The 25,023-nt window shown below is 50.1% G+C and overlaps 1 protein-coding gene across 4 annotated transcripts in view; it reads right to left on the reverse strand.

Moving 5' to 3' along the window:
- The window catches only part of GTF2IRD1 (GTF2I repeat domain containing 1), a 244,094-nt gene that overhangs the window by 33,822 nt on the left and 185,249 nt on the right, over window positions 1-25,023 (reverse strand). For 2 of the 4 annotated variants that reach the window (XM_043964256.1, XM_043964255.1), the window contains exons 23-24: window positions 2,953-3,000; window positions 221-304 (exon numbers count right to left, since the gene is read on the reverse strand). The exons of 1 other annotated variant lie outside the window; for it this stretch is intronic. In XM_043964256.1, the coding sequence (XP_043820191.1) occupies window positions 221-304; window positions 2,953-3,000 (132 nt within the window). The remainder of the gene's footprint in view (window positions 1-220; window positions 305-2,952; window positions 3,001-25,023) is intronic. One more of the 4 variants, XM_043964257.1, reaches the window with a different exon arrangement.

The raw sequence follows: 25,023 nt of genomic DNA on the forward strand, positions 1-25,023 counted from the left end.
TGGGTAAAATGAGAAGACTAGAACAGATGATCTTGAAAGCTCCCTCTAGACCCGCCAATCTATGATCCCAATGAAAACCATGTGGAAGAAGAGGAAAAAAATGAGGGAAATGGCAGCAGTGTTGCTCAACAGTGTGGTCTGAGGGGCAGCCTCACAGAAAAGATAGAGCTGGCCTTGAGTTCAAGTCCTGCCCGGGACCTTTACTAACTGTAGGACTAACCTCTCCGTGCTTCAGGTAATTCTCTAGGACTGGAGAACAGGTGGCGATCTCTGCTGGTGGAAGGATCTTCCTCACTGGGATTCCCTGTGGCAATGCAATCATAGGCCCAGCCCAAAACCAGACAAAAAAATAAATAAATAAATGAATGAGGGTACCTGGAGAATCTCCCTTTCATGACTGCTGTGAGGTTCTATGTGTGTAGAGCGCTTTGCAAACATGAAAGTCATGTATGAATGCTAGTTATTACTCTCACTGAGAGAGGGAGCGGAGGGAGCTGGGCCAGGCAGGAAGTGGCTTGGGAATCTAGTTCCCTAATACCTGTAGGAGCTGTGGGTGCCTGTTGGCACCTTCCATGGTTCTGGGTTCGACCAGAGAAGAGAGAAGCTGACTTTGTTTTCTCTTTCCAGGGGACTTCATCATCAATCAGCTCACCCAAATGCCTACTTCTCTGTATGATGGGAAGAAAGGGGGAGTGCTTGGGCTGTATGCAAGGGATGAGCCATATGTGGGGGGGTCTTTTGAGGGGGGGGTGATTGGCCTTTTTAAAAAAAATTTTAATTTAAAAATTTAAATAATTAAGGTTTTTTTGACTGGCCTTTTCTGAAATTCATTTAGGGATGAAATGAATTCATCCAGTGTTCTAAGTTCTTAAATCACCAGCGTTCCCCTTCCGGCCCAAGCTTTGGTGGACGTTCTTCATGTGATCAACAAATATGGTGGAAAGAGGGTTGGCTCTGGAGGAGCCCAGTAACTGGCATAAATGCTGAATTGAATTGAAATGGAATACTTCATTCGGTTAGGCAACAAGCATTTATTAAGCACCTGCTCTATGCCAAGCAATGTCCTAAGTGGTGGAGATACCACCACAAAAACAATCCCTGTGCTCAAGGAATCAGTATACAAGCAGATTATGTGCCAGACCCTGTGCTAAGCTCTGGGCATCCAAAGACAAAAGGCCCTGCTTTCAAGAAGCTTATATTCAATCATTTGAATAAACAATGAGCATTTATTAAGCTCCTACTATGTGCGAGGCACTGGGTAAGGCTTGGGGATACAAGGACAAAAGTGAAAACAATCCTGGGGTGTGGCAGTGAGGTATGGAGGAAAATACTGGACTGGGAGTCAGTTTCAGTCACCATCTGGGCAGTGGAGCGATCACAGGACCTGGGTTTGAATCCTTGTTCTGCTATGAGCTTGCATGTGACTTGGGGGAAGTCGATTCCCTCTCTGGGCCTCCTTTGTGATAAGAAGGGCGTGGCCCAGGTGGTCTCTGAGATCTCTTCCAGCTCAGGATCCTGTGGGTTCTACCCGATTCTCTGGAGCCCAGGAGTGTCCTCTTTCTCACTGACCCTAAGTCACCCTGCCTGCATAGCCAGCTCACTCCTTCCCCGCACTCGTCTGCTCTGGCCCCAGGACCCCGGATGGAAGAGCTCATCCCTTCAGGCCCTGAGGCACCGACAGCCCACAAACCCCAGGGCTGAGCCGCTCCCTGGGTTACCTGCCGCCAGCCGGCTCAGGCCTGCTGCTGTCTTTGGGAGGGTGGAACGCTCAGTGTTTACAAGAGTGGGTCACGGTTTCCATGATGCATGTTTTATGAACTTCTCTTCCCTTACAAAGAGGTTCTGATGATTGTGCCTGCCCTCCTTTGTACCTTCCCTTGGTGTGTCCCTGCATTCCTACCCACCCCTCGGGCTCAGCTCAGGGGGCCAGAAGATGCTGGAGCCAGGGGGGACCTCAGACACCTTAGTCACCCAATCATGGAACTCCAGTAGATCCCTGGAGGCCACTTAGTCCAGTGTTACCAAGGGGGAAACTGAGGCTGGGGTGGGGGGGGAGGCTGTGTGGAATACCCAGAGGTGAGATTTGAGCAAAGGTCGTCGGATCATTGATTAGAGCTGGAAGGGACCAAAGGCTTTGGAACATGCCCAAGACCGCACAGCATTTGAACCCGTGTCCTCAGATTCTAACTGTACTGCCCTTTCTGCTTTCCCATGCTGCCTCTCCAGGCTCAAACGCCTCCTCTTCCAGGAAGCCTTCTCATTCCCTTCCTCCTAGACAGGAATGACTGGGGAAGCATCACGGCACACTGAAGGAAGTGCTGGATTTTGAATCTGAGCACTTGAGTTCAGATCCCAGTTTTGCCGCTTGCTAGCTGTGTGGCCTTGAGCCGATTGCTTCTGGGCCTCCTTTTCTACGTCTGTAGAATGAGGGGTGCTGGAGGACATGACCTCTTGGGCTCCTTCCAGCTCTTATGTCTTATGATCCTGTATCTTGCATGGGTCTTGGGAGCTCAAACAGGGCCTGGGTCCTCCAACCAAGACTTCCTGTGTCTTACAGTCGGGAAGGCGCTGATTCTGCTGAACCGCCTGGAGTTTGTGTGATGGAGATCATCTGAGCACGGATTAACTAGGTCACCTCGCCTCTCCCTTGTTGACTGACTTAGTGATGGCCGGGACCGGCTGGCACCCAGAGACATTGAAGGGGGGCGGGAGTGGGGTGGGGAAGGGGAGGGATGGAGGGACTGATGGGAAAGGGAATGTGTGTATGTATGTGTGTAGAGTGTGTATGTGGTGTGACTGGGTGCAGAGTATATATGTGTGTAGAGTACATATGTGTGTATGATTGGGTGTAGAGTATTGTGTGTGTGTGTGTGTGTGTGTGTAGAGTGCGTACGTGTGTGATTGGGTGGGTAAGCCCCCAAGAGCCTCGGGCCCTCCTGCTGTGCTACATACCATGAGTAGGAGCGTAAGCTTTTCCCAAGGCTGTACTCCGTCTAGGGGCTAGGGCACAAATTAAAAGAGAAAGAGAGACATGAGTGAGTGCTGGGGCTCTGGTTTCCTGTCCTCTCCTCTCCTCCGCTCTGGGCTTCTGGGTATTGAGCAGCGGCAGCACCAGTGGCAGCCGTGGCCCCTGAGCTGTTCTGGGAAATCAGATTTCAGTCCTGCTCCTGTGGGGGCCCGAGGGTGGGGGGCGGGGGTCGGCCTCGGTTCTGATTCCAGCGTCTGAGGCGGCCGAAGGCTCCTGGCCCTGCACCCTCTGCATCTTCAAGTAGCACGGGGCCTCTTCCTGGCTCGGCCCAGTAAGAGATGGACCTAGAAGGCTGGAAGGCCCGGGTCTGAATCCTCCACCTCATGTCCTGACACGCTTTGTTGCCCTGGCCTGGGGAATGGGGGTGGGGGGTGTCCGTCATCTTTCTGAACTTCTGTAATTTGAGGATAACCTGGCCCTGAAGACAGAAGAGCCACCGTTTACCAGGGCTAGGAAAGACTAGGCTGGTTTGGGATAAAGAGACGAGGGGAAAGGCCTCGTAGGGTCAGGAGGTCAGTGTGATGGAGCGATGGGAGGGCAGTGAGGAGGGCAAGGCGGTGGGAAATGGCAAGCGAAGGTTGGTGCAAGTGTAGCAACGTCACCGGACCTGAGAGACAAATGGAGTGAGGAAGTCTCTGATGTCTGTTTGGTTTCCTGATAAACTGCAGAGGCTGGATTTCTGAAACTCTGGGATTTTTCTTCTCTCCTCTGCCCTCTCCTCCTCTCCTCTCTTCTCCTTTCCCTTCCCTTTCTCTCCTCTCCTCCCCTCCCCTCCCCCCTCCCCTCCCCTCTCCTCCTCTCCCTTCCCCATTTCTCCTCTCTTCTCCTTTCCCTTCCCTTTCCTCTCCTCCCCTCCCCTCTCCTCTCTTCTCCTTTCCCTCCCCTCCCCTCTTTTCTCCCCCTTTCTCTCCTCTCCCCTTCCCTCCCCTCCCTTTCTCTCCCCTCCCCTCCCTTCCCCTTCTCTCCCCTCCCCTCCCCTCTCCCCTTCCCTCCCTTTCTCTCCCCTCCCCTCCCCTCCTTCTCTCCTCTCCCCTCCCCCCACAGGATCAGGAAGAGCACTGGGGAGTAGAGTTCACAGGGACCCATGGTAGACACGCTATTGTGCATGTCAGACTTGAAAATTTTAATTTTTTGCAATGAACAAAAATCCATCATCTTGTGTGTTTTAGATTGGAGCTGAAAGGAGTCTTTGGAGATCATCAGCCCCAGCTTTGAGAGAGCGGCACACGGAGGCACAGAGAGGGGAGTGCTGGCTCCGGGTTCCACAGGCAGGGAAATAATTGAGCTGGGATTCGAAGCCAGGTCCCCGGCCTCCCGGCGGCCTCCGGCACAGACCTCCTCCTCCTCCCAGAGTCCCTCTGCAGGGAAATCTGTGCCTGATGAAAAAGGCCAAACTATCTCAGCCCGGGGAAACCAGCTAACACCCAATTTGAGATCCAAATGAGGAAGGAAAGGGGAAAAAAGCCCCATGCAAATGGCCCCCATTGTTGACCTGCATTCAATTTCCCCAGGGTGGGCCTCAGGGAGGCCCAGACCTTTCCCTGGAACCGAACCAACCTTTTCCCTTGAAGATGAACCCCCAAATCAAGAGCAGAGCGCTAGAAAGGACCTTTGAGATCCTGTCATTTTACAGATCAGGAAACCGAGGCACAGAGAGGGGAGTGACTTGGCCAAGGTCCTATGTTAACTTGCTGTGTGACTTTGGGCAAGTCATCCCCCTCCTCCAAGCTTCAGCTTGTATTCTTAGACAAATGAGTACAACCCTATCAGCTATGATGATAAAACAACCAGAATGCTACCTGTGCACCAGCCTTCACAATGGTCACATGGGGAGAAGATGCAATCATGCCTATGATAGGGCCCACTGCTCCCAACATTCCTAAAGTCCCTTTTGGGATTGGTTTCTAAGCCAGAGCCAGGATTAGAACTCGGGTCTTGGAACAAGCTGTGTCTCTCCCATTAGACTCAGAGAATACCAGAGGCAGAAGAGACAGAATCCTAGGCTGAGGAAGGGACCCTAAAGGCCATCCAAGCCAACTGCCAGACTTTACAGAGAAGCAAAGTAAGGTCTGGAGAAGGGGAGTGATTTACACACAGTGGTTCGTGGTTCGGCAGGAGAACTGAGGTCAGAGCTCAGGGCTCCCAACTCTCAGGCCAGGGCAGCGAATGAGGATGATAAAAGTAATAGCTGACATTTAGTCCTTTAGGGTGACCACAGATGCTGAGCTGGAAGGGACTTCAGAGACCATGCGGCCAAACCCCCTTGTTTTACAGAGAAGGAAACTGTGGCCCAGAGAAGTTATAATCGCAGATTCAGAGCTAGAACGGACCTCGGGGGCCTTGTGGTCCAACCTTCTCATTTTGCACACAGGGAAACTGAGTCCTAGAGAGATAAGTGAATTGTCCAAGGTAACACAGATAAATAAAATAGCCAGGATTTGAACCCAGGTTCTCCAACTCCCAATCCATTGACTGGGACTTCCCCAAAGTTCTTCACAGCACTTCATATACATTATTTCACATGATCCTCACCATGATCTTCAACATAATAGTGGATGCTTCTATATTTCCATTTTACAGATGAAGAAACTGAGGCTCACAGAGATGACTATATCTTGCCCATGTCACACCGCCAGTGAGTGTCAGAGGCAGACCACGTCCTCCCGACTTCAGCTCCAGGGCTTCTCCCACTGCCCCCAGAGGGACAGGCAGGAATGCCCTGACATCTTGGAGCAGGGAGACGTGGCCAGCTGGGGCATGGCAGAGGGGGGCTTGGCAAACCCCGCACCTTCACTCATTGTTTTCCTTTTCTTTTCCGAGTCTGGACTGACTTGGGATTTTTTCAGTGTCGGAAGCATCTTCTACCAAGGCAGAATAACAACCCATCTGTAACTCCTAAGTCTTTGAAGGCCTTAGAGTTTGGGGCACCCAGTGGTTAAGCACACCTCGGGTCACATGGCCATGATGTGTTATAGGCAGGACCAGAACCCACTTCATCCCCATTCCCAGACCACCTACCTGCCATGATACCAGGCAAACCAGATGCTAAACTACTTTGTTCTTCTGCTGCTAAAGGACAAGTAGTGGGGCTGCTCCCCCCCCCCCAGATTTGGCACCCAGGGGAAAAACTCTGACCACACCACCCTAGGTAATCTCTGACGATATTCCTGAAATGACCTCATTCGGGACCCTGTACTACACGGAACACAAGCTAAGACTTCATTATCTTCTTCATCAGCTAAGTCGTGATGTTGGCTTGTACTGAACTGGGGGTCACCTTCACCCCTTAGGTATGTCAAGCCAGCTTTCTCTAGTCTCTTTCATCATCTCATCTTGAATGGTTGCCATTCTGGGGTATCTCTATAGTCCTCTCTTAGCTTCCTATAGCCTTCCCAGCATTCCCATGGCATTTGAGGTTGGGAAACTGCCCTGGACCCTACAACCAACATTGCATGAGGCAAAGGGCAGGAGGGAAAGCTTCTACTCACCAACTCTCCCCGCCCCTACACACAGTCACCCCCACAATGACTCATACCTGAAATTCTATGATTAGAAATGCATTCCTTTAGCTCAGTTTTTGCCTTTCAGGAGCACAAATGCAATTCCCCCTCCCTAACGTTAAGCCTGACTGCAGGCATTTATCGTATCCCTGCCTGAGAATGGATCTGGACGGCTTGAGGAAAGGGGCAGAGCAGGGACCTGTTTCACAGGTGTGTCCAAAGCCCGACCTTCCCTAGTTCTCCATTTTGAGCCGGCCTGGGGCTCCCTGTCCCGGGCTCACTGGCACCTCCTCCTTCCCCAGCCCTCACAGACCACATCCTCTTTTCTCTCCTGGTCCCAGGAGGTCCAATCCAATTGCAGCCCCAGACTCCTCCGGAATCCTAACTTCCCCAGTCCAAAGAGCGTCTGCTCGGCTCCAGCTCCTTCCCTGGGCAGTGGAGGCAAAGGGATCACAGACTCCTACACTGGCCCGGCCCTCACAGCCCAAGCAGGCCAACCCACAGCTGAATAAGAGACCTAGTGGCAGTGGCGGCAGCCACCACCACCCTTTCTTTCTTCTTTTTTTTTTTTTTCTGGCTGGGCAATGAGGGTTAAGTGACTTGCCCAGGGTCACACAGCTAGTAAGTGTCAAGTGTCTGAGGCCGGATTTGAACTCAGGTCCTCCTGAATCCAGGGCCGGTGCTTTATCCACTGCGCCACCTAGCTGCCCCCTGCCACCACCACCACCACCCTTTCAATGGGGCTTTAAGGCTTGTAAAATACTATACATACATTTAAACCTTGCAACAATGCTGTGAAGTCAGTGCTACTTTGTTCCCATCTTACAAATGGGGGAACTGGGGCCCATAGAGATTTAGCAACTCTGTTCAAGGTGATACAGCTGGTTAGGGTGGGATTTGAATGCAGGCCTTCCTGACTGCACAGTCCCTAGAATGTATTTGGTGATGAATAAAGGCTTGATGATGGATGACTGCATCTGGGGCAGGTAGGTGGTTCAGTGGATAGAGCACTGGCCCTGAAGTTGGGAGGATCTGAGTTCAAATCTCACTTTAGACACATAACCAGCTGTGTGACCCTGGGCGAGTCACTTAACCCCAGTCGTGTCAGACATCCGTGGCCATCTCCAGTCATCCTGATGAATATCTTGCTGCTAGACCCAGATGGGTCTGGAGGAGAGAGTGAGGCCCATGACCTTGCACAACAGCCCTCCCTCACTTAAATCCAATTCAGTACAAGTCATGACATCACCCTGATGTCATGGTCCTCTGGGAGAACGAAGGACAAACAACAATAGACTGCCCCTATGCTGGAGACTCAAGCTTTGTGAGCTAACCTCAGTCTCTTCTATCTCCTTCCTGGCCCTGGTTCCCCCATACAGTCCATGTGGCCTTGGAGAAAAGAGGCTACCTGCTTCTTTGTCTAGCCCCTAAAATCCAGGCTTCTTCCTAATAGCTTCTGAGCTAAGGTTTCATATGCCATCGCCCAGCAACATCCAGGCTCCACCGCCCACTTGGGTGAGTCATAGCTTACCTCCCTCCTGGGGGAGTGGGGAGAATAACATATAATCAAAGAGCGAGGCGCCCCAGCACCCACGTAAGGTAATCCCCACCAGCGGCAAGGGGAGAGTCATTTTGCCCTATCTTCATTAGTACCAAGCTCTGTCTACTGAGCTCACCAGCCACACACACACACACCCGTCCCCCTGCCTCAGCTGAAAATACCCAGATTCTACCCCCAATCCTGCAGGCCAGACACCTGCCTGCTTCAGTGGGGCAGCCTCTCCAATCACCGTGTGGGAGGGAACTTATCAGATTTCCATGTGCAAGGGGTGCCAGAAATGAGCTAGCCAGCTCCATCCCCGCTTGCTTTGTAGGTGAGGAAAACTGAGGCTCCGAGAGGAGGGGTGGATCGCTTAAGGTCGCAGAGCTAGCAAAGGACAGACAGAGAAGATTCAAACTCAGGTCTTCTCACTCCAAGCCCAGCACTTTTCTATCTATTTAGAGGTTTCAAAGCTGGATCTGCGAGGCCACTGCTTTCCTTTTATAGAGGAGGAAATGGAGGCAAGTGACCTCCCCAAGGTCACACAGATTGCAAGTAGCAGAACTGGAATCTGAACTAAGGTTCTCTCTCCCCAAATCCAGTGCTTTTCTCACCACGGAAGTGGCTACCGCTACCGCATCAATCAGCTGACTGAGCAATCGATCCACCAACAAACGTTTAGTAAGCCTTCGATATATGCTATTTCAGCATCTTGTGTGTTTTCTTTTTTCAGGAGCTAAGAATGCCCATTCGATTGCTGCACAGTGACTCTGCACGCCATCTTCTTCCTCTGGAAGGGGCACCTCCTCACACCCTAATTTCCTGCTTTCCTTCCTTTGCTCCCTGACCAAGTCTTGCCTCGTGTCCTTGGTTAACTTTTATGTAGAATCTTAGATGTAGAACTCAAGGAGCCTTTAGAGGCCACTGACTCCAAACCTTTGCTAGGGACGGTGAGGTTCCGAGGTGAAGTGATTTGTCTGTGGTTGCACATCTAGAAAGAATCTGAAGTAGGATTTGCACCCAGGTCTTCCTGACTTCAAGTCTAGTCCCTAACCTCCCCTCCATCCTGGTTCATTCTCTGCAGTTTTAGTTGGTACCAGATCCTGAGAATTCTAGGTGGGGACAGGAATACAAGGTCCTTCTCTAGTTGGTAGCAGGCCTAAAGAATTCTATGCAAGGGCAAGAAGAACAATGGGTCCTTTTCTCCCCCAACCCCAAGGGTTTCTGGGCAACTGCAAACATTTAACACAGTCCCAGAACTTACTCACTTCTCCACCCCCTGACTTCTGGGTAGAATGTTCATCCACACTGAGGTATATTGTCAGTTAGGGGGAAGGAGTCTTGGAACTGGAAATAGAGTGTGTGCCCACTGCTGGGGACGGCTAATGACCTCTCCCACCCATAAATTTACCTCCTTTGTAATCTGTATATTCTCATGTACATGCTGTCTCTCCCAACAGGGAATGGAAGCTCCTTGAGGGTAGGGACTATAACATCATTGTCTTTGCAGCCCAGTGCACATAGTAGGCACTTAATAATTCTTTTTTTGGGGGGGGGGCAGGGCAATGAGAGTTAAGTGACTTGCCCAGGGTCACACAGCTAGTAAGTGTCAAGTGTCTGAGGCCGGATTTGAACTCAGATCCTTCTGAATTCAGGGCTGGTGCTTTATCTACTGCACCACCTAGCTGCCCCCCCAATTTCATAATTCTTAATGAATGACTGTACCATAAGAAACCATGGATGGGAAGTGGGGGAAGACTTGTATGAAGAGATGCAGAAAGAAGCAAACAGAGCCCAGAGAACCAACTATCTGAGAACCGTAAGAACGTAAACACAAAGAGGACTGAGAAGCAGCTGCATTCAGGCTCGATAGAATCACCAGCCTCGTTTGGGGAGAACAGATGCTAAAAACCACTTTCTTCCTCTTGGCTGAGAAGTGGGGGACCGTGGGTACAGAATGGTGCATACACTGAGCTAGCTGCCCGTCTTTGTTACAAAGGAGGGTCCTATGGCAGCAGGGGTGGCCTAGTGGGCAGTGATTGTGATGTAAACAACAGGCAGCAAACTTTATTACTTTTTTTGCTTTTTTTTGGGGGGGGGAGGGAGTCAAGAGAACTGAGCCTCAATCTTCCTCTGCCGGGTGCTATCCTTGTGATTCTGTTCCTTCCTCTCTTGGTCTCAGGTTCCTCGTCTGGAAAACCAAGGGGTCGGATTAGGTGATGTTCCTTCCCTCCGGCTCTGACATTCAGTAAGTCTATCTATGTCTATCTTGTCTCCCCAACGAAGTATAAGTTTTCCAGGCCCTGATCAGCCTCTTCTTGTCTCTCCTCCAGTGGAGGCCAGCACCGGCCAGACTAGGATTTACAGTTTAAGGAGACCACGGCTCCTACCCCAACCTCACCACCCCATTTTACAGATGAGAAACCTGAGGTTCAGAGAAATGGAGTGCTTTGCCCAAGATCACAGAGGGTCAGAGGCAGGATCCAGGCCCAGCATGCTTCCACTGTGTGGTCTCTCCAGGGAAGGACTAGTATGCGAGCTCTCCATCACAGGGACAGATACCTGAGACATTCCAGACCTGTCTCCTCTCATCTTTAGCCCATTCAGCCCTTTGATCACTGCAGGCCTTCTGGCTGCCGTCTGAAATATGAGAACCTTCGAGAGTCTCCTTGAGACCAAATGGATTTGCTGTCCCCACTGTAATCAGGAAGGACCCGGCTACCACCTGCTAGGGCTTCAGGATGTAACCCAAGCTGGGCCCCGCCAGCCAGCCCTTGTAGCCTGAATGGGGTCAGTGAGATGATTTGGAAGGAAAGACAGAAGAAGGGAAAGAGAGAGCCACCCGGGGCTTAGACAAAATTACAGAGTGGAAGGTTTGTCAAAGAGGCAACGGAACTATTGCAAATAGCCTCTTGACTGGTCTCCCTGAGTCCAAGGTGTTCTTGTCCCAAGTCATCCTCCACAGAGCTGCTGCCAGATGTTCCTATCTCAGGATCTTAATGCAAGGGCACACACACACACACACACGTATGTGCATATACATATACACACATGCATACACGCATACACATACACACATTCAGAGCAATACATTATTACATCATAGCAAAGAACTAGACACAAATTAGGTGATCATTAGCTGAAGAATGGCTAAATAAATTGTGATATGTGAGTTCAGTGGAATATATTACTGCATGGTAAGAAGAGACAGATGCAAAGAACTCAGAGAAGCATTGAAAGATGTAGATGAACCAAGGCATGGAGAAATAAGAACCAATATGTACAATGACTGCAACAATGTAAGTAGGGAAGAACCAAAAACTGAAACTGAGCAGTGTAATTGCCAATTGTCAAGTGTGAGCCCAGAGAAGAGGTGAGAAAATTCCTTCCCTGTGCAGAGGTGGGATACTATGGGTGTGGAATATTGGAGTTGGTTGGTATTTTTCATAGAATTATAAAACTAGAATGGACTTAAAAGGTCCAACCACCTCATTTTACATATAAGGAAACTGAGGCCCAGGGATGATAAGTGACTTACCCAAGGTCAATGAGATAGTAAGAAGTAGGGCCAGGATTCAAAGGGATTCCAAATTCAGCCTTCTTTCCATTGTACCACACTGCCTCCCAAAGGTGTGGGTTGGTTTTGCTGAACTGGTTTTTTTTTTCTTCTCTTTATAAAATTTGGTTACTTTCTTTTTCTTGCTTTTTTGTATGTTTTCTTTTGCCACATGGCTAAAATGGAAATGTTTTGCATGACTTCACATGTATAAGTGATATCATCTTGCTTGCTTTCTCAAGGGGTGGGGGAGGAAGGGAGAGAATTTGGGACTCAAAATTTTAAAAAATGAATGTTAAAAATCTTTTAAAATGCAATGGGGGAATAACTAATGAAATAAGTTTTAAAAAATTCAAAAAGGAAAATATTGTTACAATGGATGGCATGATCTCTTGGGGACAGAGGGTGGAGGAGATGCTGGGAAGGCTATAATCCGAGGCAAATGTGATGGAAAAACAAGATAGCAATAAAAAGAAGATTAAGCACAGGTCTAGACGTGTCATCCCTCTAGGTCTACAGGGTTTTTAACCTGGGCTCTGTGAACTTATTTAGCAAAATGGATAACTCTTTGGCTATAATAGGTTTCCTTTGTAATGTTTGTAACAGACTTCACCAGACACTGCCCAAAGAGGCTACACCACCAGAAAGCTGGATATCCTGGTCTAAGAGAAAACCCAAACGTCTTCTTTTCTTCTTCTTCTTCTTCTTCTTCTTCTTCTTCTTCTTCTTCTTCTTTCTTTGGCAGGGCAATGAGGGTTAAGTGACTTGCCCAGGGTCACACAGCTAGTAAGTGTCAAGTATCTGAGGCTGGATTTGAACTCAGGTCCTACTGAATCCGGGGTCAGTGCTTTATCCACTGCGCTACCTAGCTGCCCCCTCCCCAAAAACGTCTTCTTTGGACATTTAAAGTCTTTCCCAGTGAGGCACCGGCCTACCTTTGCAGACGATTTCATCTGACTCCCCCTCACATGTTTTCAGTCAAAGTTAAACCCGTCTATTTGCTGTTCTCTTGCCCAAAATATTCTACCTCTTGCCCCTGGGCCTTTGCATAAACTGTTAAGAATAGTCTTCCCTCCTTCCCTTTTCCTCTTAGAATCTCCAGCCTCCATCAAAGCTCAGCCCACTCATGGGCTTCTTTTTTTTTTTTTTTTTAAAGTGAGGCAATTGGGGTTAAGTGACTTGCCCAGGGTCACACAGCTAGTAAGTGTCAAGCGTCTGAGGTCGGATTTGAACTCAGGTCCTCCTGACTCCAGGACCGGTGCTGTATCCACTGTGCCACCTAGCTGCCCCCCAGTCATGGGCTTCTAATGCATCTCTCCTGATCTCCCCTGGTGTTATTCTCTGCCTCCACCCCCTTAAGCCCCCCACAAAAGACAGCTTACTCTGAATGATTTGATATATGCTCTGTATTTAGTGACCTGTGTACGTGTTAAATCTTTCCAATGGAATGTAAGCTCTGGAGGGCAGGCCCTGTGTCTTTGTATTTATCCCTGGTGCTTGGCATACTGCCTGGCATATTTATTGCTGTTGTTCAATCGTGTCCAACTCTCCCTGACCCCATTTAGGGTTTTCCTGGCAGAGATAATGAAGTGGTCTGCCCTTTCCTTTTCTACCTCATTTGACAGATGAGGAAACTGAGGCAAACAGGGTGAAGTAACTTGCCCATGATCACACAGCTACTAAGTGTCTGAGGTTGGATTTGAACTCAGGGAAAGGAGTCTTCCTGACTCTGCACTGTGGCGCCACCTAGTGGCCTTACGTGGCATTTAGCAGAAACTTTATGCTTACTGAAGTTCTGATTTCAAAATCCCTTCTGAGCATTAGCCAAGCACATGGAGCCTCAGTTTCCTCCCCTGTAAAAGGACAGTAATCACCGTACCTCCTGCCTTACAGGGTCGTGGATATAGCAGAAGCCACCACATTAAGGTGACATAGGATTGCTCTGGGTACCTTTGGGCTGGAGGGTGGGTTTAGAGAAGCCCCCTCGGGCATGTCTGCCAAGCTCCTCAAGCGCCCACATTCGGTGGTGTGAGCCAGAAGCATCCCCTGTGCCCCACCTGACACTGCACAACAGAATTCCTTTAATTCCTGAAGGCTTTTCCATCTCCAAAGGGTCACATTTCCCAGTAATTAAAGGTTTGCCAAGTGCTTCCTTTCTGAGAAGGACCCTGCCTGCCCTTCTTTTATGGGTAAATAAACAGGGATTTGGTAGTGAGGGGACTTGCCCAAGGTCATGGAATTTATAAGAGATAACGTTGCAATTTAAATGATGAAATCCCAGACCCTGGGCAGGAAGGACCCTAAGAGGACAGCTAACCTGTTGCTCCCATTTTACAGATGGGGAAACTGAGGTTCAGTGAGGTGACCTGACGTACCACAGCTTGGTAGGCTGAACTAGACCTCTGAGGGTCCCTTTGGGCCCCCCCCCCCAATTTTATCCTTATCCCAGGGCTTTGGCCTACATCATATCTCAGTGGCTTTGCTTCTCTAGCGCTAACTACCCAAGAAGCACACACAGTCCGTATACAGTAAGTGCTTAATAAATTCCTGTTGGCTGAGTGATAGAAATGTGATGTCATTGTTAGTGATAACAGGGCTGGGCATACATACATAGGTCAGCAAGTGCTTGCAGGCAGCAGCCTGCTAGAGCCCATGCAAATGACTACAAGACCCTCCGGGACAGGGAGGGAGGATGCGAGGAGGCTGTTGACTACACTGTTATTTTGGCCTCTCAGGAACAGGACTGAGCTGGCCAGACAGAAAGGATGCCTGGGGAAGGGGGACATGGGGAAGGGCTGCCCCATCAATTGCTTTCAGGGGAGCCTTGGGAGGAAGAACTATAACTGATGACCGTCCAGTTCCAGGCTTCTGAGGAGGTGGCTGTTTGGGGGAGAAAAGGCAGCTTGATTTCCTGCCTCGGTGAGTTTGCCCACATCATCCCCCGGACTGGGAATGCCATCCTTCTCTTCTCCAAATCCTACTGATCCTTTGAGGCCCAGCTCCTGTCTTCTCTCCTCCAGGAAGCCTTCCCTGATTGTCCCAGCCCCAGCATCTCTCCTCATCTCTCCTCTCTGCTGATCACTTAAGAAGGAGGGGAAAAGCCAGAACCTGGTCTTATCTAGGTTTGGAATCTGGCCTAGGACCCAGCAGAATTCTTTATCTACTGCAGGTGTTTAACAAGTGTTGCTGAATGGGTGAATGAATAATTGGGACACAATTATATATAGTCTTGGGATGGGGGTGGAGCAGTGTTGGAAACTGAGGCCCACTGAAGGAAGATGACTTACTTGGGTGATAGAGTCATCCTCCCCCATCCTATGCTAGGTTATAGAGGAGGGGTTCTTGACTTGGGGTCTGAGAACTTAAAAAAAAAATATATATATATATATATTATTTCAATAGGATTGGTTTCCTTTGTCATCCTATGCAGTTAAAAGATTCTGTTGAGAAGGTGTCTTTAGGCTTTCCCAGGATGCCCAAGGGGTCCAGTCCTTCCCCCAAGTTAAGAACCCCTGTCCAGGGATCTCTCTGGGACTAACTCAACTTCCTAATTTCACAAAAGAGGAAAGTGAGTCCTAGAGGAAGGGAAGTGACTTTCCCAAGGTCACACTGCTGGGAAGGGGCAGAGCTGGGCTTTGAAGCTGACTCCAAAGCCACCTTGGTTGGTTTCCCCTGTTCAGATAAACTGCGGTGCTGAGGCCTGTGGCTAGCACTGCAGTGAGGGAGAATTGGGTTAAGAAGTCCTTCCTGATTCTAAGGAGGGATTAACTAGGGCAGCAGTGGGGGCTGGAGAAATTTCTATCCCTGGAAATCCTTCTCAAACATGCAAGGCATCTGCATTCCTGGCCAGAGATGAAGCGGGGACCTGCCCAGAGGGAGGGGGATGGACCAGCTGACCCTCCCCCAGGCCCCTCCTTCCATCCTGAGTAGTTCTCAGATTCCACTGGCTTTGGGAGCAGGAAGTCCCAAGGGCCCTCCTTGTGATGAGCTACAGGTCTCTAGGCAGACCTAGAAAATGGAAGGAGGAGAGGGGCTGTGAACATCTCCCCGCTTAGGGCCAGGCCCCCCCAAATCTCTCGGCTTCTGGCCGCGTCTTTGTCCTTTCCCTCTTTTTCTAATCCAAATCTTTCTAGTACTTCAAGGCCAGCCTTCTCCAAGAAACCTTCCCTGATGCCTGCGGGTGGGGCGGGTGAGAAACTCACACTACTCCATCCCCTCTCCCCTCTCTGAGCCCTCCACAGTGCTGGTTATCTGTGTCACGCAGCTCTTGCTGTTGTTCAGTCATGTCCGACTCTTCCTGACCCCATTGGGGGTTTTCTTGGCAACGATCCTGGAGCGGTTTGCCATTTCCTTCTCCAGCTCATTTGACAGATGAAGAATTGAGGCCAACAGGGTGAAGTGACTTGCCCAGGGTCACACAGCCAGGAAGTGTGTAACTCCAGGCCTGGCACCCTAACCACTGAGCCACCTAGCTGCCCTATCACACAGCTCATCATTCCTCTATTGTGTTTGTCTAACTGAGCTAGACGGCAAAGACCTTGTTTTCTGATTCTCGGTATCCCCCTCCTTCCCAACCCTGGACTGTGGTGGCTGACTGCAGGGCCAGTAACAGTTCTGATAACCTGGAGAGCAGCCTCCAGGATGGCCGGACATGCCGAAGGACTGTTCTAATCTGAACTGTGGTCTCTGGTTAACTATTCAATTTCTTTTCTTGGGTGGGGCAATGAGGGTTAAGTGACTTGTCCAGAGTCATACAGCCAGTAAGTGTCAAGTGTCTGAGGCCGAATTTGAACTCAGGTCCTCCTGAATCCAGGGCCGGTGCTTTATCCACAGCCCCTTCTGCTTAACTATTAAAGGGAAACACACTGGTGGGGCTCAGGAACCCACAGAATACCTTGAACCTGAGCAGCTGTCCTGTCGGGGGGACTGGGATCTGGGTTCGAATTTTGCCTCTGACATATCACCACTGTGACTCTGGGCAAAAACACTTCACTGTGCTTCGGTCCTCAACTCCCTCATTTGTAAAACAAGGGGCTGGGCCAGACGAGCTCTAGGTTTACGATTCTATGAAGTGAGGACATTTAATTTGGAAAGGAGAAGTCTTGCAGAGGGGACTTAACACCTCTGCGTGAGGCAGATGGGGCACTGAAAAGAATGCTAGATTTGGAGCGGAGGGACCTGGGTTCAAAGCCTATTTCTGCCATTTGCTACTTGTGTGACCTTGGGCAAGTCATTTCATTCCGGGCCTCAGTTTCCTTACCTGTAAAATGAGGGGGTTGGCCCAAATGGCCTCTGAGGAGCCTTCCAGCTCTAGACCTTGGGTCCTTTATGCTGAGGGCCTGGACAATCCCTCGCAGCTCATTAGACTGGGCAGCTGGCTGGTGGCAAAGTGGATAGAACACCAGGCCTGACTCAGACACTTCCTAGCTGTGTGACCCTGGGAAAGTCACTTAGCCCCGTTTGCCTCAGTTTCCTCAACTGTCAAATGATCTGGAGAAGAAAATGGCAAACCCCTCCAGCATCTCTGCCAAGAGAACCCCAAATGGGGCCAAGCAGACTCAGACACAACTGAAGAAATGACTGAAGACGCTTGGCCCCAGAAGACAGAAACAGGAGAAGAGGGAGGAATGGAACAATTTCCTAACAACGTGAGCTGTCCAAACGAGGGAAGGGGTGGATTCCTCCATGGGAGGTCTTCAAGGAAGGCCACATGACTAGCTTTGGGGGAATGTGGTAGGGAGAGGGGAATTGGTATTCCAGGGACAGGTGGGCCCGGAGCACGCCTGGGGTCCCTTGCACCTAGGAGAACCTGGGATTCTCTGAGCCAGTGGAGTTTCCCAGGGGGAGGGTCACAAACCCTGCCCCTTGCCCCCCCCCACTTGCTGTCTGGAGGCTGGTGCTCTGGGTCTGCCCGGGAAGGGGGAAGAGTTGAGAAGCTGCCTGCCCAAGGCCAGAAGCAGGGGGAGAAGCCACTGGAGCTGGGCCTGGGCTTCAGAGAAATGATGCAGAGCCTCCTGGTTCTGTTCCTTCCTGGCCTCTGGGGCATCGCAATTAGAACAAGATCAATTCTGTTTGGACGCCGAGGGACTTGTGCTGACAAAGGCCTTTCTCAACCCCCTTCCATCCAACCCAGCCACCTTCCCCGGGAAGGTGGAAAGGAGATCATTATGAGGAGCCTAATTAACAAAGAAAGGGAGAGATAATTAAGTGGGAGAACATGTGGCAGGCGCTGGAATGGGGATATCTTTAGAAACTTGAGAAAGGACACTTATTTTGAGCTCTCAAGAACATGACCGAGATGGAAGAAGGGAAAGGAGAGCAGGAGAGGAGGGGGCAGGCCAGGGTGATGAATGAGGAGGGGGGGATGGGGAGAGGGGGCCGAGGACAGGGCTGGAAACTGTGACCTCCTGGCTCAGGGCCCACCAGGAGGCTTCTGTGTATGGGGGACAAGGGTCAGCGACCCCTCTGCTGCCAATCCCCTTCTAGGGATGCCCTCCTTTGTCTCCCAAATCTCACCCATCCTTCAAAGTCTAGCTCCTGCCTCACCTCCTCTGGGAAGCCTTCCCTGATTGTTTCAGCCAGAGTGATCTCTCGCCTCTTCTGAACTCCTAAGTGATTTGATGGCCAAGGGGGGAAGGAGAGGGGACAAGGCTAGGGCTCAACTTTTTATCTGCCCTAGGGCCCGACAGAATACTCTGTACACAGCAGATGAATGGATGGCTGCGACACAATTCTATACAGCCTTGTGATTTTGTAGGAGGGGAAACTGAGGCCCAGAGAGAGGAGCCAAGAGTCCCGTGGGTCACTGGACTCGAAATCTAGCCTTCTTTCACTGTGCCCCCACACTGCTTGCCAGTGTCACAGAATTCGAGAAGCAGATGGGATCTTAGAGGCTGTGGGGTCTGATCCATCCACCAGGGAACCCCCATGACTCGGCAGGTGGTCGCCCAGCCTCTGTCCAGAGGCCTCCAAGGAGGGGGAGCCCCCACCTTTTGAGTGAGTCCATTCCACTTCTGGATAATTGTTAGGAAGTACCCCCCCATGACCCCCCAGACCTGGTCCTGCCCTCTGGGGCCCTAGAGGACAAGCCTTGTCCCGTTCCCTGTCACAGGGGCTCAGACATCGGAAGATGGCTGTAAGATCCCTCTGGAGTCATCTTTGTCTGGGGCTAACTGTGCCCAGCACTTTCAATAGACTCTCATCTGACACAGACATGGGCAGCCCTGGGCACAAAACATTGCCAGCCGCACCTCTCTTCACTGCTAACGAGCTCATCTCCCCACCTGGATGGCAAAGCTCTCCCAGAGGGAGAATTGTGAATCCCCCACCCCACCCCCCCAGTGCCTAGGACGGTGCCGATCACCTGCTAGGCGCTCATTAATAGCTAACTTGAGGAAAGGATTGAAAGGAGGAGTTAACGAATGAAGCCAAAGCAAAGAGGCATCCAGCTGCGCGTAAGCAGAGGACAAAGTCACCTCGGATGAAATGTAGGGAGCCAAGCCTACTCTGCCCTGAAAAGATTCAGAGGCTGGGAGCAACCAACAGCTGCCCCGGGGCCACTGCAATCGATCAGGGGGGACCTCCTGCCCAGGCCGGCAGGGAGCAGAATGCACTGGACTTTATCCAAAGCCCAGCACTGTCCCTTCTCCTCTGTATTATTTGTACGTATGACTACCACGACTAAGTATTATTTTTGGTGGGGAACTGAGCCTGCAATTTCCTTGGTGGAGGGAACTGAATCACAGATCTCTGAGCTGGATGAGAGGTCATGAAGTCCAACCCCCTCCTTTTTCAGATGAGGAAAGAGGCACAGAGGTTGAGTGACTTGCTCCTGGGATTTGAACCCAGTTGTCCTGCCTCCCAGTCCTCTCCACATCTCCCTATTGATGCGGCTCAGCATCTCTCCTCAGTTTGTAATCTCAGACAGTTGCCCGGGGATCCTGAGAGGCTGTGACTTGCTCTTCAGGTCCTGACACTAAGTCACTTGCTCAGGGTCACATGGACCATTATTTTTGGCTACATCTCCCACTCCTCTACCTGAGAACACTCCCTCCTTTGCTTCTCTCCTGCCCAGTTACTATCTCATACACACCTTCCCTGACTGTCTCAGGCAGAGCAATGCCTCCCCCCTCTTCTGATCTCCTAAATCACTTAAAGGGAGGGGGAAATGACCTTTCACATGTGATCTCATTTGACCCCTACACCAGCCATGCAAGGTAGAGAGGGTTGCCTTATCCCAGGCCCAGAGAGGTTACTTGCTTTACCTGAACAAGGTCACATAGCAAGTCAATTTCTTGACTCCTAGTCTAGTGGGAAAGAGAGAGAAGGGAAGGTAATAAATATTTATATAGCACCTACTCTGTGCCAGGCACTTTACAAATATTATCTCCTTTGATCCTTACAACGACCCTGTGAAGTAGGTGCTGTTATTATCTCCACCTTAGAGATGAGGAAACTGAGGCAAACAGAGGTTAATGACTTGCCCAGGGACACACAGCTACTAAGTGTCTGAGGCAGAATTTGAACCCAGGTCTTACTGAACTGAGACCCAGTGCTCTATCCACCAAAGTACCAAGCCTCCTCAGTGCTCTCTCCCCAGCCTATCTTTACTTAACTGGGCTTGGCAAGGGCAGTAAAGTTCATGCCATCCCTGCCCAGAGTTTAGAGAGAGACACATTGAAGGAGTGCCCTAATCCTGGCTGATGGCTTGTTCCCACGTGCCCAGTGATGAAGGATAATAGGTAAGAAGGAAAGCTAGGGTACAGGTTGTTTGCCCTTGTCTTTTAATTAAAGAATACTGCCTATCCTACTTTATTAATTGGGCCACAGCAAACGATCCATCACTGCTGTGCGGAAGGCCTGGGAGCAGGACAGATGGGCCTGGTATTCATTAGAAACCTGAAGCTCAGGGAGATTCCCTCTTTTTTCCCTGAAAACCCTAACATGTCAGAGCTGACAGAGACCACGGAGACCGTCTAATGCAACCCCTGCATTTAACACCTAGGGTGTGTGGGCCCTGGTGGGGCTGGGGGAAGTGACTGCCGGGGTCACCCGGCTCATCCCTTCTCAGACCAGAGCCTAGGTCCTTTGGCTACTAGCCGGACTGTCCTGACTCAGCACATCTGGCTGCTGCCCGTCAGGCTGAGAGATCTACCTGTGCTTTCCTGACAGGCCTGTGGAGGAATTGTTCCTGTCCACCTGGTGTCTGAAGGGCGGGAAGGAGATGGTGGTTAGGAACAGATCAAAGAGAACAAAGGGAACCGGTGTTAAGTGTGGAGGGCTCCTTTCTTCCCCAGTGGCCCCCAGTCCTTAGTCACAGAATCACAGAATCTCTGAGTTGGAAGGAACCTCGGTGGTCTCCCTAGTGAACTCACATGAGCGGAATCCCCTCTGCAGCAACCCTAACAAGTGGACTTCCAGCCCCTTGCTTGAGGTACTCTGTGGATGGACAACTCACTCCCTCTCAAGACAACCCATTCAGCTTCTGGACAGCTTGAATTGCTAAGAAGCATTTTTTCCCCTCTGAAGTTGAGCTTAAATTTGCCATTTTTGCAATTTCCACCTACTGTTCCAAGTTTTGCCCTCTGGGGACAAATAGAAGAAATCTTGGCTCTTTTTCACAGAACAGCCTTTTAATAACTTGAAGACAGTTCTCAGCCTTTTCTTCCATAGGCCAAACATCCCCATTTTCTTGACTCTGTCATCGTAATGTCGAGGCCCACTTCCATCCTTATTACCCTCCTCTGCCCACTCTCCAGTTTATCAGTCTTCCCTAAAACACGGCGCCCACAACTGAACCCAGAATCCCAGGTGTTATCTGACCGGGGGACCACTTTACCTCGAGACCATCCCCTCCCTATTCCTCTTCATGCAGCCCAAGATGATATGAGCTTCCTGGCCTGCAGCATCACCCTCTCAAATCATTTTTAATTTCCAGTCCAGTAAAACGTCAAGCCGTTTTCCAGATGAACTGTTGGCTAACCACACCTCCTCCATCTCTTGCTGGTGACATTGATTTTTTGAGCCCAAGAATAAGACTCTCCATTGATCCCTTTATCTTCCACCCAGCCCCAGTGCTCCAGATTGTCAATATCTTTTTGGATGCTGACTCTCATCCGGAGTGCCGGCTAATCCTCTCAGCCTTGTATTAACAAACACACCATCTACGCTTTGATGCAAGTCATAGAGAACAAGGTTAAACGCTATGGAGCTAAGCACGGATTCTATTCCACAGAATGTCAGGAGCTGAAAGAAACTGAGCAGTATGGAAGTCCGACCTATTCATTTTACAGCAAGGGAAACTGATGTTCAGAAGGGAAGCAACTCGCTCGAGATTAGACACGTAGATGTATATAGAAGGTATAAGCGCAAAGTCATATCGAGTGTCTGAGGTGGAGGCGCTTTCTCTACAGCAATGGCAGTGATACTGCTTGAAACATTTTAGGACCAACTCACTCTCAAGTTATACAACTTAAGAGAAAGAAGAAAAAACAACACTTGGAGGGTTCGCTCACTTCTTCTTCTTTTTTTTTTAGTGAGGCAATTGGGGTTAAGTGACTTGCCCAGGGTCACACAGCTAGTAAGTGTCAAGTGTCTGAGGCTGGATTTGAACTCAGGTCCTCCAGAGTCCAGGGCTGGTGCTTTATCCACTGTGCCACCTAGCTGCCCCCAAAGCAGGTTCTTTTAAATGAAGTGAGTGAACTTTCCATTACTGGAATTGTTTGGCTAGCTCACTTCCTGCTGGGAAGGCTCTCTGGGCAATTCCAGTTCTGGCTGGGAGATTTAATGAGAAGACCTCCAAGATTCTTTCCAACTGTGAAGCTACAAGGACGCCAGAGCCCCTGGGGTGCGCAGAGCTGCCAAGAGAGGTGGACTTTAGAGTAGGGGAAGAGGCTTGGGCCACCATGGGGAAGAAGTGGAGAGGAGAAGCTTCCTCTTACTGTAGCTATTAGAACGAGGGCCAGGGAGGTCCTGGTGTAAAACTTCACAGGCTTCCGTTTCCCCATCTGTAAAATGAGCTGGTTGACTTCTTAGATAGCCTCTTTCAGCTCTAAGCCTATGATGCTACGAAGGCATCATGTCTCAGTCTTCTTGTACTGACAGCTCGGGCCACAGGGACAGCAGAGAAAAGATCAATGACTTGAGAATCCGAAGATGAGTTCAAACCTAGTTCTCTTCCTGTTTAACCTTAGGCAAATTACTAAACTTCTCCAGTGTCGGTTTCCTCATCTCTAAAATGGGAGGGCTGGGAGAGATAATCTCCAAGGTCCTGTTCAGACCTAGATTTGTCTTTCAGCTTGAGGTTATCCTCTTTATTTTACAGATGAGTAAACTGAGTCCCAGAGAAGTTCATGGAAGCCCACAATTCCCATTTGCACTGACAGCTCAGGACACAAAACTCAAACCTGCATTGGGCTGATCTCTGATCTTCTCATATAGACAAATCCTGTTAACCCAGTTAGCCCAGGATCTCCCCGAGGGAAGGGAGCCTGTCCCCTTCTTCTCGTGCCTCCCCCCTAAGCACAGGGATGGGCATCCAGCAGGTGTTTAGTATATGCTCACTGATCCAAAGGTCAGTTTTACTTTCTGGATTAAAATAGCAGCCCCTCTGGGGCAGCTCGGTGGCACAATGGATAAAGTACCAGCCCTGGATTCGGGAGGACCTTAGTTCAAATCTGGCCTCAGACACTTGACACCTACCAGCTGTGTGACCCTGGGCAAGTCACTTAATCCCAATTGCCTCAACCCCCCCCCCAATAGCAGCTCCTCTTGGGGAATTATCCCCCATTAGAACGTAAGCTCTGTGTGGGCAGGGATGGCTTCCTTCCTTCACCTGTAGCCTCAGCACCTAACACAATGCTTGGCACATTGGGTGTGCTTGATAAACACTGACTGATGGATGCAAGGTCAATACCGTGATCCTGATTAGTCTGTGCAATTCCACTGAGAGGTGGTTTTGTTTGGGAGGGGGCAGGGCAATGGGGGTTAAGTGACTTCCTCAGGGTCACACCACCAGTAGGTGTCAAGTGTCTGAGGCCGGATTTGAACTCAGGTCCTTCTGAATACAGGGCTGGTGCTCTATCCACTGTGCCACCTAGCTGCCCCCCACTGAGAGTTTTTATCTAGATGTAGACTACACCAAACCTTCCCCTCCCATGGGAGGGAAAGAGTCCAATTGCGCTTCTCTTCCTTCTAGAAAATACGCAGGCTCTAGGTATGAAGTGAGGGTAAAGGACAGCTAATGAGAATAATAGGCAGCCTTTATGTAGGGTTGTTAGGGGCTGGGAACTATGCCAAGTGCTTTACAATGATTACTTCACTTGATGCTCATAACAACCCTGAGAGGGAAGAGCTATTCATATCCTCCTTTTACAGTTGAGGAGACTGAGGCAGATAGAGGTTATGTGACTTATCCAGAGTCACACAGCTAGTATGTGTCTGAGGCTGGATTTGAATTCAGGTCTTCTTGACTCCAGGCCCAGCTGCCTATTCATCAGATAACCTGCAGGTGGGTACTGTGGGCCCTCCCTCAGTGAGTGCTGCTGCCTCCTGGGAAGCTGCCTGTGTCACTGTCTTTTGCATGGCCTACATCTGTAAATAGGGCTGGCTGCGAGGGCCACTGAAGGGGATGCTCCCAAGCCATCATGGCCCTGGGGGCCAGGCTCCCAGCCTCCCCTACACAAGCCCGCAACTACTGGAGATGGGCACAGCCCAGATTCTTCCTGATGGGGCCAGGGCTGGTGATGACCCAGAGCATGGAGAGGCAGCCACTCTTCATGCTCCTTTCTGTCAAGACAGCAAGACTTTTCTAAGCCAGACTTCATGGATTGGGAATGTGGGAAGCTGGGTGTTTACTTTTTACACACGCATATTCACGCAGAGAAAACACACACACTCACACGTAGACCCACATGCACACACAGAGACAGACACACATATACCATCTCACACTAAGGCATGTGCATACAAACACACAGACATGCACATGAAATGTGACATATACATACATGGATAGGAAGCGCGCGCGCACGCACACACATACACACACACACACACACACACACACACACACACACACACACACACACACTGAGCCACACACTTCCAGATTTACAGCCAGAATAACTCTATTCTTTCCTCCATGTGTGCCTTCTCCAGCCACCTGCAGACAGCCATTATGTACCCCCGAAGTCTTATCCTCCTCTGGTTGCCCATCCTCACTTTCTTCAGTGAATGAATTGTGTTTCTATTTACATGTCTATTCCCAAAGTGTAAAAGGAGAGCTGGAGAGACCTTAAAGATCATCTAGTTCAGGGCTTCTAAAGATTTGTACTGGAGACCCCTTTTCTCATGAGAAATTTTTACATGACCCCGGGTATACAGATTTATAAAATAGGTA

Source organism: Dromiciops gliroides, chromosome 4 (genome assembly GCF_019393635.1).
Source record: "Dromiciops gliroides isolate mDroGli1 chromosome 4, mDroGli1.pri, whole genome shotgun sequence".
NCBI lineage: Eukaryota > Metazoa > Chordata > Mammalia > Microbiotheria > Microbiotheriidae > Dromiciops > Dromiciops gliroides.